The sequence below is a fragment of the Scleropages formosus genome, chromosome 15 (genome assembly GCF_900964775.1).
Source record: "Scleropages formosus chromosome 15, fSclFor1.1, whole genome shotgun sequence".
Classification (NCBI taxonomy): Eukaryota; Metazoa; Chordata; class Actinopteri; order Osteoglossiformes; family Osteoglossidae; genus Scleropages; species Scleropages formosus.
In genome coordinates this window covers 20753008-20766834 of record NC_041820.1, presented here as the reverse complement: position 1 = coordinate 20766834, position 13827 = coordinate 20753008, and the positions used below count along the sequence as shown (strand labels likewise).

At 45.4% G+C, this 13827-nt stretch overlaps 1 protein-coding gene across 2 annotated transcripts; it reads right to left on the bottom strand.

The window, feature by feature from the left end:
- Positions 1-3062: 3062 nt before the first annotated feature.
- dll4 (delta-like 4 (Drosophila)) lies at positions 3063-12305 on the bottom strand. Of its 2 annotated transcripts, XM_018727826.2 has the most exons (11): positions 11681-12304; positions 11295-11555; positions 10793-10850; positions 9883-10146; positions 8381-8441; positions 7902-8032; positions 7545-7714; positions 7064-7283; positions 5633-6431; positions 5007-5115; positions 3063-4583 (listed from the first exon to the last, which is right to left on the bottom strand). In XM_018727826.2, the coding sequence occupies exons 1-11, from the start codon at positions 11732-11734 to the stop codon at positions 4578-4580; spliced, it is 2133 nt and encodes a 710-aa protein (XP_018583342.1). In that variant the 5' UTR covers positions 11735-12304; the 3' UTR covers positions 3063-4577. The 2 variants fall into 2 exon arrangements, with proteins under 2 accessions (XP_018583342.1, XP_018583341.2); XM_018727825.2 differs by lacking the exon at positions 3063-4583 and having other exon boundaries at positions 4683-5115; positions 11681-12305.
- Between the last annotated feature and the right edge of the window lie 1522 nt (positions 12306-13827).

Below are 13827 nucleotides of genomic sequence, written 5' to 3'. Positions count from 1 at the left end.
TGCACTGTATAATAATATGCCATGTTCTAGTTTACATACATTATATAATTCTAATCTAAAAATACACAAACACATTTTCAGAGTGTCCCATCTGGGGTCATGGAGTCTACCAGGTAACACAGGGCGTAAGGCCAGAGCGGGAGGGGACACACCCAGGACAAGACGCCAGTCCGTTGCAAGGCACCCCAAGCGGGACTCGAACCCCAGACCCACGGGAGAGGAGGACTGTGATCCAACCCACTGCGCCACTGTGCCACTGCACCCCCTCCTCTAAAAATACAACAAGCGGAAAATACTGAAATGGAAATGAGTTTTTCCAACTAAATATAGACAATTTTCATATTCAGCAGTATAAAGAAAAACAGTCCCTTCAAATTTAACTCAAGCATTTCCTAAATAATTGAAAATTAATCATTTTGTTCGAGAGACAATGTTTCCCTGGCTGTATTATTTAGTGCCCCCTGCTGTTAATTAGCTGAATTACTTAAAAGGAATAAAAAGCTCTCCTGCAAGGTACAGGACTGAAGACATTTTCAAGACATTTGGCACTGCCTCTGAGTGCATGCATAAAATTTTAAAATTAGAGTCAACTTCAGCTGCTTGTAGAGCATTCCTAAAAGTACATATAATTTTTGTTCTGATTTCACACGACTGTAGATATATCAAAACTGCATTTGTTTCCAAAAAATGCCCCCTGCTCCACAGTATTGTTCTGGAAATTTGAACAATAATAAACCTTTACCCAATTTTAGTTATTTTCTTTTGTTTGTATTCAAGTGTACTGTAAGAAAAAAATCCGATTGTATCTGAAAATGTTATATAAGTACATCACAGTTTTATTGGGAACCTTTTCGCCCTCATTACTATGTGAGAATTTCCTGAAAGTCTGGCATCTACGAGAGCCTGTAAGAGAGATGCGTGAGAAAAACAGTTGGCCAGGGCGCTTTGCATTTTAATCGGACAGGAAGCAGGACATGATGTCACTTGGTAACAAACAGGATGCTGTGATTATAACACAATGAAAACGCTTGGCTATGAGATTGGAACCCAGAGGACAAAAAATGAGCAAGAATGGGGAAAAAACACACAGCTGTGTTCGTGAAACAGGTTGCGGCTCGAAGGTCTCGTTTCGGCACAAGGGTGGCATGACGACAAACAGCTGAACCTGGTGCTGGATCAAGTGCTTGGCACCCTGGCACTTATATTCAGCTGATGCGTTTCTCCAAAGTGACTTACAAAGTTAAACGACTTACAATTATTTACCCATTAATACAGCTGGGTAATTTTACCAGAGTAATTTAGGTTAAGCACCTTGCTCAAGGGTGCTGCAGCTGAAAGTGGGATTCAAACCTACAACCTTTGTATCTAATGGGAGCAGCTCTGTTACCAGGTGCCCCTGCTTTTTGTATGGATGAACGTAGAGCTGCGAGTTGTTTACTCTGGATGCGCTGAGCATGGTAAAAACAATATTCTTCATACAGCACTCATCTACTGTTCCCAGGCCCAGCCAGGAGTCCCACTTTATCTGCTTTTAAGCATTCTTTGGAACACACTCCAAAAAACTCATGAGGCTGCTTTCTGCCAATACGTTGTGGTTCTTTTAAACAGATCAGAATAAGAGAGTGTTTTGGAAGGCAAGTTTTGTTTTGAAGATCAGCTTGGAAAGGTCTTAAGGTTTTAGCCTCGCAGCGAACCCACACTCACACACACTGTCTTTGTCACTGTTTATATGCATGTCTGTCTTTGCGGCGATCCAGTGTGGGACCTTTTGTTTTGTGTGGATGCCCGAGGAAACACAGATGATGGGCTCATCTTCCAGCCCACTTGTCTGCTTTACTGTCTGTCGAAGGGAGTCAGTTAGTAGTGAGGCAGGACGTTGCAGATGACCAAAGCCACCCCTTTCACACCCCGAGCACGTGCCGCTGCCAAGGAGCAAGAGGCCTCTTTGGGAACAAAGCAAACTCGCTTACCGCCATCAGGGCTTTATGCTGGACCTCTGACCCCTGTTTTCACGACCTGTGACCCTGTGTAACATGAGTATGAGTGAGTCACGAGAAGCTAATTGGGTGGCTCAGGTGCTGGCTTTCCGTTTGTGCTTTATAAATAAATATAAATGAATGAAAAAGAGAGTTAAGGATTAATTGCAAAGGACATATTTTAAATATGAAATCTGGATAGTGACTCTGAGGAGCCTATTACTCTTACAATTAATAGATACCCTGAATTAATTAACCTAAAATTAATTAACTTCCAAAAGCCCATCTGTGCCCACTATTCAGGCCTTTATTTGAAATTTTTATTATATTTTTTAAATGTCTTAGTGTGGTTTTCGGGGAGCGCCTGGCTGTGATGTTGGCTTTCACCCCAAATGGAGGCTTGGGGCTTGGCGTTGGACCCTGCGCATGTTATTAGGATTCTGTACCCCTGTTCATGCCCCGTTAGCGGGGGTGCATATGCCCACTTTTCAGAGAAGTGCTGGGTCACACCCCTTAGCATCTGTCTGCCTTTGTTAAGTAGCTGCTTTTTTCCATCCTTTGGTCCTTACTTGTTTTTGTTTCAGAATTCCAGCTTAAGGGTTGGTTTCCATGGCAATGGATTAAAATTTCAAGCCAATTAAAAGTACATGAACGTGCAGGGGGGGAAAGGGTGGGAGATGTAGGGATGGAGTTTCCTTTTTCAGTAATTAAGCATTAACACTGCCAGGCACAGGCGACTATTGAAACCCAGAGCTCCCATAGCCTAAAAAGCAGTATTTCTGTCCTGCTAGTAAACAGAAGCCTCTATTTAATTACCTATTTGTTTGTTTAGCGGCCCCCAGTTAATTAGTACATTAAATGAAGGTTTTCCCCCCCCATATGGTGCTTTGCGACAAAGAATCTGGGGCCCTTCTTCCATTCTTCAAAATAAATAAAGTATTCTCCCGAAATACGCCTTTCTGAACACGTTATCTGAAGTTTGTGCCATATGAACTCGGCACTGTGCTTTGCTATATGATTAAACAAAAAGGATTTTAAATTTATCATTAATTTTAATTTGTACATTTTAATTATATTATTACTTATTTCCATTCTTGTTCACCTTTTGAAAACAAGTACAATACTGACCACCTATGACTGCGAGCACATGGATTTTACACGACACAGACAGATTGCCTATCACTCCAAACGAAAGTGATTATTACAAGAGTTACAAAGTCACACAAAATCCTGATGTAGCCATTTCTTTGTCCAGATTAGCAGGCACAATGAAGAACATCTCTGAAGGCCAGTTGAAGTGCTAGATTGGTAATAACCTGCTTCTTGTCAGTGTTTAATGAGGCCAGGAAACAACTGTGTACCAGGTAAGTTTTCATTGTTTAAAAAAAATCTTTTTTTCGAACATCAAATTAGACACAGTTTGAAGGAATAGCTTGTACACTTCAGATATTTTCCCCTTATAAATATACATTATATACAAAATAATCTTATAAAACATAGAAAGATCAGTGCTTCGTAATATTTAAATTAACTAGTGAAATTCTAATCTTAAAAAATAACATTATTGGTTGTGTAATTTAAATACTAATTATAGGCAGTCCTTGGTACGATAGTCACTTGTCATTGTCATCACTGTATGGGCAACATTGCATAATAAGCAGTAAATTTGATGTCATCTTCAATCCTGCTGGCACTGCACTATGTATTGTGGTTCTGTAGGTCTCTTGCAGAATCTTGCTGGAGGTTCAAATAAAAAAAAAAAAAAAAGTGTCCCCCTCCTACTGCCTTCCAAGTGCAAAAGATCCAAGAAGACCCGTGCACAAATTTAGTGCTTAAACCCATTTTAAGGCTTTGTGATTTGGGCTGCATACAATCTTTTATCAATGTTAGAAAACAAATAAAAGTAGTTATTCTGCATGATTGACAAAATTCTCAACCGTTCATAAGTTATGAGCTGTCTCCTGTGTCCGTTCCCAGCACTGTGTAACGTTCTTAGTTTTGGAGAAAGGTTCCCTTCTTGCATAGTACACAGCCTGGAAAGAGCCCTGGAAGTGGCTTGCTCCTCCCACATGCCTGTTGGCTTCTCCCACATGAGTGTCAGCTCATTGCTGATTGGTCACTGATTATTCTCACAATGGACATGTCTTATTGAGGGGAACGAGTCCTCCGTCAGTTTGCCGTCTGCTCACGTATTTACAGTTCTGCTGTCTCTCTCTCCGAAGTATGATCGTATCGATGTCCTGCCACAGGTCCATAGGGCGATGGGAACATGCGCACGCACATGCGCACACACACACGCACACACACACGCACACGCACTAGCTCGTGCACAAGCACGCACGCCCCTCCTGGCGAAACATCCAAAAGGCGCATGTGCGCATGCTTGCCTGGCCATCCCGCCACAGTGCAGTATACATTCAAACACGTGATTGAAGGAGAAGTCCTATTGCATTCGTGGAGCAGACTCCCTGCTCTCTCCAGTTATCAAGTTTTCAAGAGCAGCAAAATAAATTTAAATTAATCCCAGTCCCTCCTTATTTTTTGTAAACAGTCCAGAAGATACTCCTCCTCAACAGTGATTGTTAGGTTATCTTCTGCAGTTTATACCTAGAGAAGAAGCAGAGAGCTGGTAAGAGGGAGTTTTGGCAAAAACAATGAAATCCATTAAAAACAAATGTTGTTTATCTTTTTTATGGTATGCTGTCATATTTCTGTTTGACTTGGCATCTCATCACGCCTGTGAATTCCTTCAGTTTTGGGTTCGGTCGTAAAAAAAACTCAAATTAAGTCAAGTCTAATACTACGGGGTGAAGTTTATAAAGCTTCTGCAAACACCAAAGTACAAAGTGTATTTAACAGGTCATTTTTTACCCGCTGTGAGGAAAGCAACATTTCAGATAGTTTATTTTTAATGACATCCTTGGCAAAAGTGGGTGTCAAATTTGGCAAAATCAGTCGCTAAATGAGAGGGCTGTATTTCAACAACACGTGTAAACGTGACAGGTGGTGTGTTATAAGGAAAAGCTTTACCTCAGTTGCTATGACACACTCGTTCCGTTCTTCTGCTATTACAAACACGGACTGGTACATTGAATCTCTTGGGGAACATATTGTTGATATCCTACACTCCGGCTTTTCGCTGTAAACACAAATTGTACAAGATTACATGAGAATGCAAAGCAAAGGAACAAAGAGCCGCACGTTATTGTTCAGCAGTGAGCAAGGAGAAGAAGGAGCATAAACAAATGTCAACTGTGGCTTTTTCCAGCTTGTGCTCCGCTTCGTGCAATGTGTGTTTGTGTCAAGGAAAGGCGTGCGTCTGCAAAGCTTCCCTCTTACAGGGGAAACAAAACTGGACTGAAATTTGAGGGATGGGTGAAAACTAAGCCCTAGGAAGCATGAAGGTCCTAAGATAAAGCTGCACTTCACTTCCTGGCTATGGGTTCCATAAGACCCGAGAGGTATTTGCTAGGTCTTGGAGGGTCAGCCAGGCTAGGAGAACTAAGAACCGGGACAGCGTAACCTCAAGTAAACAGGGACCTGCTTTAAACCCAGAGCAAGCTGAGAAAGTCATGCATTTCAGTTTGGTGGCCAAAACCCCCACTCTGGTGTCCAAAAGGCATGCATGAATCATGAAGAGAATGTTGAGCCCTTACCTGTACATTCTACTCAGTGGTGTTTTCTCTTCTGAACATTTTTCACAATTGTGACTCTTATCATCTTGCAACGGATCGTCCTTATATTCCTTGGAGGATTTGTAGTCCAAGTGGTAGTTCATGTGTTTATAATTGGACTTTTCTAAGCCACAGTCCACCTCAAGGTCCACTTTCTTGTTTGTGTTTTTCAGCTGTGAGGCAGGAATGAGGTTATCCTTCTGGAAATCAGACAGGTTGTTCATTGCATCGCGGTCCAAACCAGCTCGATTATGTTGTCGCTGCACATTCCGGAAGACCACCACTACCATGCCGAGAAGCACCAGCAGCACCACCAGGCCAACGCCCAAGGACACGGCTGCCCACTGGAAGGGTTTAGAAGACACATTGGGGTTTTTTGTTGTGCTGACTGGCACAACTACATCGTAGAACTGGCACCGGGAGCCGGAGTAGCCACTGAGGCAGATGCAGATAGGGGTCCGGCCGCGGCCACCAGAGCACGTCCCGCCATGGAGGCAGTGCTGCAGGGTGCATTCGTCGACCGCCAAGTCCTGGGACTGATCTGAGGATCGGCCTGCCGGTTGCTGGCTGACAGTCCACTCATCCACAGGCCGGTCGCAGTTGTGGCCAGAGAAGCCAGGGGCACAGATGCAGCGGTAGTCATTTACGTGGTCCACACAGGTACCACCATTGGTGCAGGGGTTCTGGGCACACTCGTTGATGTTGACCTCACAGTTCTGGCCTGTGAAACCGGCCCGGCAGACGCACAGCCGCATGTTGCTGTGGATCAGGCACCGGCCACCTGCGTGGGTCACACCACGGTTATTACACACTGCACACTGTCCACACGGTACATCAGGCCAAAGTAACAGCCGAATCTGTCCATTTCCTTTAAGACCCAAGTAAGAAAAGCAACTGATAAAAGAAAATGCAAAGCTGAGAAAGCAGAGGAAGATGAATAGAAATGACAACAAAATACAACATTAAAAGTTACAAATGCTAATTTTATTGCAGATATTATAAAATATGTTGGTTTTATCACCGTCATCCACAAAAATACCTTTATTGTGATTTGCGCTTTAAGCAACACATTCCTTACCTGGGAACAAATTATTTCCCCATAAGAAATAATAGGAATTTGACCCTCTTACAAAAGGAATTTGCCTAAACAGGTGATTTCCTGAGATGCATTAATCACGTTACATGGAGGACAGGTGTATAATGGTTTCATTTATATGTTTAATGTCACTGCATAAATAGTTACACTATTACATAATTTTTGCTAATTTTCCAAGTATGAGTAAACATGTTATGATAAAGCAGTCCTACAGCTGATACAGTAATCAAATATTTTAACTGCAGACCACGGGATCAGAGGTGGTATCTGATTCCTGTTTTCACAAGCTTTTAAGGAGAGACGAATCTAGCGTGTACCGTTTGCGCACGGAAAGGAGGTGCACTTGTCAACTTTCTTTTCGCAGTTCAGTCCGGTGAACCCGCGGGGACACTCGCAGGCATAGCTCCGCCCGTTGTCCTTCTCACGGCACTTCCCGTTGTGGAAGCAGGGCGAGTCGGCACACGTCAACAAACTGTGCTCGCAGTGTGTCCCCTCGAACCCTTCCGGGCACTGGCACCGGTAGCCGCTCTCGAGGTCCTGGACAGCAAACAAACGCAAGGGATCAGTGCGTGCCCCCGGAGCACCTCCTGCAAAGCCCAGTGATGGACACACAGCCGCCGTTTCTCGTGAAGTTCCGCCCCCCAGTGTCCGCAGTGGGACACAGTCAATACGAGACATCAACTACCCTGCATTCTTTCGAAATGCCGGAAAGGTTTTGTACAGATGAGCAAAAAAAAAAAAAAAAAAACAAAAACAGGAAATGCCGCTCGTACAGGCATCGTGGGAAACGGGCCTTACCACGCATTGCCCTCCGTTCCGGCAGGGCTTGCTGTCGCACTCCTTGACCTCCAGTTCACAGTCTACTCCGGTGAACCCTGGCCGGCAGGTGCACGTGTAGCTGCCCTGACCCGTGTTCATGCAGGTGGCCCCGTTGAGGCAAGGTTTATGGTGCGTGCAGTAGTTCAGATCTGTACACACGGAAACGAGACACGGTCAACGCGAGAGAACCCATCACAAAACCCATCTTCCTATCTTTGGGTAGTTCATGTGAGGAAAAGTAACCTCGCGATATTCTGTTTTTCTTTTTTTAAAAAATTGTCTGTATTTTTACTGTCAGTGTTGATTTTCTTGACTGTAAAGTGAACAGCGCCTCACCCTGGTCACAGAAGAGTCCACCCCAGCCCTCCTCGCAGTTGCACTGGCCTGGCAGCTGACAGGTGCCGTGTTTGCATGCCGGGTACTTCTTGCATTCATTGCAAAAGGGTCCCTGCCAGCCGTCCCGACACCTGCCAACACAAGAAGGGAGCGTCACACCTTTCCCACTCCTTCTGCATGTTCTCTCACACTTCTAGCATTTACATCCCGTGGAAACGTGTTTTACAGAGGTCCACCATAACAGTTTCACCCTCAAGGTTCCTCTGCTAAATCAGCTTTGGAAGGAGAACAGAATTGGATAACTTTGAAAACACCGATAGATGAGAAATTCAAAGGAGGACCTGTCAAAATGAGGACACCGATGGTGCAAACGTTCTCCAATCCTTCTGTAAATAGTGGATTTTGCCAAAAGAAATGACCAAGAATGGGAAGCAAGTGGAAATTAGCGTGAATTCGGCCAGCATTCACAGCGTACTTACACACATTCTCCTGGTTTGGAACAGTTGCCTTTCCCCTTGCTGCATCCCTCTAGACATATTGCTATAATGAAAAGACAGACAGACAATCAGATATTATCTTTGCTCCAAACGGAAACCTCTGGTTTTGCACAAACACATACAAAAAGTTCTGCTTAGAATCTGAATGTTACTAGAAATTCTAGACAAGTCTAGGTTGGCTGCTCTAACATTTGGTTTCGCTTTGTTTTTACACTGTTTTCAGTTTTCTCTCTGGAATCGCCAGAATCCTGGTGGCCTGTGGTAAAGAAGCCTGTTTGTTTTCTGCATTGATTTTGCATGGTTACAAGACTAGGGTAACGGCTGGTGAGCTCTGAGCAGATGCTTGCTCTCAAACGCGGACAGCTGCCCCATTGTTGTCTGTAGGCCGCGCGAGCCGTATTTGCAGCTGCTGCGCTCCCGCTCAACAATGGGGACCGCAATTTAGTGGCGCGTGGCGGATAATAATGCTGCGATTAACCCGGCGCGTGCTGCTCTCCTAATAGAACTCTGGTGTGGGATTAAGCGACACAGCATGCGCTCAGAAAAAGGAGGGCGAAACCAGGGAGGGAGACATGGATGAGAGATGGACAGAAAGGAGGATGGAGAAGCGTGTGAGGGATTCATTGGATAAGCAAGGGAAATGAATGGAGAGGTAGACAAGAATGAATAGGTGGGATTGAGAGGTGCGTGGAGATATGGAGAAATCCTTGAGATGGAGAAATGGATGAGATGGGAGAAGAAGTGGACAAGAGGCAGAGTGTAAAAGGGAAGCGATGAATGAAGAAGTGGACATGATCGACGAAGGGATGGATGTGATGAGAGATGGATGGAAAGCTGGGCTGGAGAGATGGATGAAAGGTGGATGGGGAGATCTTGCGGAGGCAGCACTGTGCTTCTATCTCAAAAACTTTTACACAAAAACCTTGCGAATGTGATAAAGATGGGAATCCAGATCCGCTTCCCAAAAACATCCCGTGGCAACCGTACATTGGCAAGAAACGGAGAACGTCTTTGGCGAGGACACCGAACAGCGTCGTGCTGGCTGTCCTCGCGGAAAAGGAACCCACTTAGTTTCAGAGCACAAAAGCCATGCTTAGACAGAGCTACACCAGCATGTTTGTGTAACCAAACTAATAAGGACCAAGAAGTATCGCCTAAAAGGGTGGTGAACCTTGTCTGAATTTTAAGTGTTGCTTCATGAGTGGTGCAAAGTAACACATTTGCTTTTCTGCTCGGTGACGTTTCCACAGTGTGAACCAGGCATCAAGTTATTAATACATATGGATGAGTGTTTCGTAGCTGTCCGTTCAGGCCTGTGTGTGCGCGTGTGTGGAGGCTTGACTTGTGCTTGTAGATATGCCACGACAGAAATGAAGGTGTGTGTGTGTGAAGCAAAGCCTGATGCTCAGGAGGCCAGCCAGCCAGTGGGTGTTCAGATATGACTGTGAGTGAGTGAGTGGGGATGGTGTTGTCTGTTTGCTTACGTTGTTCGCAGTACTCCCCCTTCCAGCCAGGTAGACAGGCTATCTGCCCGTCAGGCTCGCAGGTGTAGTGGCCAAAATGGTCGTCCCTGGGCGTGCATTTTTTGGAACAACTTTCGCCGTAGTAATTTTCATTGCAGATGAACCGGTAAGAATACCTTAGCTCCATCTGCTTGGCGGTCTGTACATCCCGAGACCACTCATCCCCTACTTCCAACTTTCTATGGATGGCAAAAAAGCTAATCAATAATTCGGGGTTGTTTGAGTCTGCAGAGGAGAGAGACAGGGGGAAGGAATGCATCAGTTAGAAACCGTTCCGCCAGGCAGCACTTTCTCCACGTATTTATAGGACAACACACGGCCTTTGCGGGACTGTCGGTGCTGGAAAGCTAAGGGGCGCAGTTTGCCGGCGATGTGTGAGGGACAGATGGCGCGTCCGTTGATTTTGCGCGTTACGAAAAGCCCATCATAAGCCCCGCAGAGGAGGAAATTTCCTCTTCCCGCGTGTCAGCAAAACACTCTCAAAAACTATTATTCCCTTTCCAAAGGGCGGAACAGCAAAAGGTGTAAAATACAGGAAAAGGCAGTCAGAGGGGTTTTGGCACCGTTTAAGTATTCTCACCGAAGCGCGGCTCTCGTTCCCACGCCAAAAATAAACCAAAGGAAGTGCGATTGTGTTCGACTATAAGAATGGCAAAAAAAGTGTCCTGAAGCACGTAAGAAGAGGAAACCGTACCTTGCGAGGGTGCGTGCGCAATATGAGCGGCGAAACTGGGACTGCGCGCAAACAAAGTAGAGGGAAATATTCGTTTGTGCTGAAATGTGTGTTGATTAAATATCGGACACAATTGGTATGGCGCGCGAGAAAAGGGGGCGCGTCGCCCCCTGCTGGTCGGATCGGCGCAGTGCTCACCTGCAGGTACGTCCGTGAGCGGAGAATGCCAGGCTTCAATAATTAAAGAAAACGACCCCTAAGAACAGAATATCAATGATCAATTAAAAACAAAAAATATAAGACATCGCCGCTGGTAAGGAACATGACATGGGAGAACACGGGTGGGTGGGGGGGAGGTGGCTTCAGCTTCAGTACCTACATAATAAAATTATAACTGTGCCGTGCCATGCTTTTGAATAACATTTACATTCCACATTTATTCATTTAGCTGACGCTCTCCCCCAAAAGCTACGTACACTGTTAAGATGCTTGTGGTGATTTTCCCGTTTTTACAGCAGGATATTTTTTACTGGAGCAATTTTAGGGTAAGAACCTTGCTCAAGGGTACTACAGCAAGGTGGCTTTTGAACCGTTTATACACGTTTTAACAGTCCACACCTCCGAATGGGGCTCTTGCATATATTAGTATTCACTTAATTTTGCTCTAGATCAAGGCATCACTTGCAGAAAAGCTCCTTACCGGCCATCCGAACGTGAAGGGCAGGCGGATGGGTTTGCTGAAATTGCCGCCCTCCGCCACGCTGAAGGAGTTGCTCCCCACCACAGGGGTGCTGGCATTGCCGAAGATGCAGTCCCCCGGTGACACCACGGCCTGGTAGTTCTTCAGACACACCCTGAACAGGGTCCTGCAGTCGGGCCTGCACGCGGTGCCGTCGGCCAGCAGCCCCCCGTCATTCCTGAACGCGTGCAGGTCGAGCTCGAACACGCCGGACCCCGCGACCTTTAAAGAGCACAGTGGAGACATGGCACAAGACACCGACTGAGAGGGCAGGACACACTCGGCGATCACAGCGCGGACAGGCGGCCCAGGGTCCGAGGAAGAGGCGGATCGTGTGGCGAGGTTACCTGCCGTGGGATGGTCAACGTGAGCGCGATGACCAAGCCGCACCAAGATGCCATCCTCGCGCGACTCTCCCAGCAACCTGTTCCCCTTCTAGTCCAGTTGGTCAAAAGTGACAAGCCAGGGATAAAAAAAAAATGCTGCAGATATATATTTTTATATATGTATATCCTTCTTCAAGCTCCACAGGTCCAGTGACTCCAGAAAGAAGCGCAAACCCAAGCGTGCAGGTCCTGAAGCTGCTGGTCATCCGAGGGCACAGGCTGAACACATGTCATCAAGACGGATATCCAGGGTCCGAGCGCTCTCTGTGTGTGCGTGTTTGTGTGTGTGCGCGCGCGCGTCAGCGGGTCTGCTGTCTTCACCGTCCACACACTGCAGGGTACTGATGAGCGGTGTGCGCGCGCGCGCGCGTGTCTGTGTATGTGTGTGTGTGTGTGTGTGTGTGTGTGTGTGGCGTTGCAGTGCTTGTGAGACTTGTCGTCCCGAGGTCTAGTTGCTCAGTGGAGGCTGCTCTCCGCCTCCCTCACTTTATATACTTGCCTGGTGTCTGTGGCGCTCATTATATAAACTGTCCATCAGGAAACACCGCCCACCGTGTGTCCGCCCCCCCGCCCCCTGCCAACAACCCCAGCATCCACGTTTAATACCCCGGCGCGCGCTGACCACCGGAGAAGCGGCGATCAACAAGACGAGCATCTGTTGATTTTTTTTTTTCCGAGAACAAGGAGAGAAGCGCGCGGCGGACCGGCACTGTCCCTCTTCACTGCGTTTCTTGCAAACACACCTCTCACGGGTGTGAGACACACACACACACACACACTGGCAATCGTGAATGCGCTCAGTTTCACTCTCCTTCTTGGCCGGCATTTGATTGATTTAAATTACATCTTTGGGACCTCGCGCGGATTCCATTTATTATTTTCTGAGCCCAGTTGATGTCACGCGTCTTTTTGATTTGTTGATAGGAAATGAATACCTCCGTAACGGAAAAGTGAAATAAATCTATTAACCGATTCTCAGAAACATTTTTGATTTCGTTAAGGCAAATTACATATGTACGTGCAAGTGATAATTAGATACATAAATATATGCATCTGCATATATTTTGCATTGAATCAATTATTTTATATAACTCCAGTGAAATGCGAAGATGTGTTTGATATTTTAAAGTGAAATGACTTATTCATTGGACATGTCTACCACGCGAGTCAGAATGAGCTGAAAAGAACGAACGTGTCACGTTCGTCGTTTAAAGACAGGCATCATCACACACCGCTCCGTGGCATTTTTAAACGGTGTGGCCATATTAGTGCAGATAATGAATTTACCTGAGAATAAATATATTGTTCCATTTTGTGATTGCAGAGTACTTACACACCCTGAGGCCGGTCACTCGCTCCGAGTGCCTCTTTCTGTGGGCTCGTGTGTGACACAGGACCCTCCTCCGCGCGCCTTTTTATTTGCGCTTGTATACGCCGTGGGGGGGATAACTAACTGCTCAGCTGTATGATAATGAGCTCCCATCAGAATTATGTTTCCTGAACATCATAAAACCTGTTTGGCCCTCATCGCAGAAGATTTGAAGGATCCCGTTCCCAGGCAGTGACCGTTTCACACACATGATTTAAAAAGGCATCCTTGTGCTTCATCTTCATATTCAATTACAAGTTTGAATTATTCTAAAAAGCAGAAGGCATTAGCAGGACAAAAAAAAAAAAAATACATTTTTCATTTAGCAGATGCTTTCTCCAAAGGGACGTACATCTCATAGAAAATACAATTTGTGCATTACCTTAGTAGAAGAACATAGCTGCATAGTGACTCTTAAGTACAGATAATTAATAATAATAAGGGAACCATTACTTTACAGTATTATAATTATCATCGATGGCTTTGGATGTTTTTATTTAGTAATAACACCATTTTTTTTTTCAGGGACCGAATGACGTGCCATTCTCACGCGCGGTTTTTATGTTTTGTAAGTCATCATAACCTATAACCTCCCTGCTTGCTTTAATATTCGCTCCGAATCTTTTAGAAAGTGAATTCCTGTGCTTTATTATCTATTGTGAAATAGATCGCAAGGAATTTATATATTTTATTTTCAGAATGTTTCCACCTTTTTCCAAATGATATTTTTTAAAATAAC

What these genes read in the sequence shown, in the direction of transcription:
- dll4 (XM_018727825.2), bottom strand. Translation starts at nt 11,734, where the DNA reads ATGGCATCTTGGTGCGGCTTGGTCATCGCGCTCACGTTGACCATCCCA. An exon ending in CTCCTTTCCGTGCGCAAACG is followed by an intron (nt 6,432 to 7,063) that starts GTACACGCTAGA and finishes TGACCCACGCAG; the next exon opens with GTGGCCGGTGCCTGATCCAC. An exon ending in CCACTGAGTAGAATGTACAG is followed by an intron (nt 5,116 to 5,632) that starts GTAAGGGCTCAA and finishes TTGTGTTTACAG; the next exon opens with CGAAAAGCCGGAGTGTAGGA.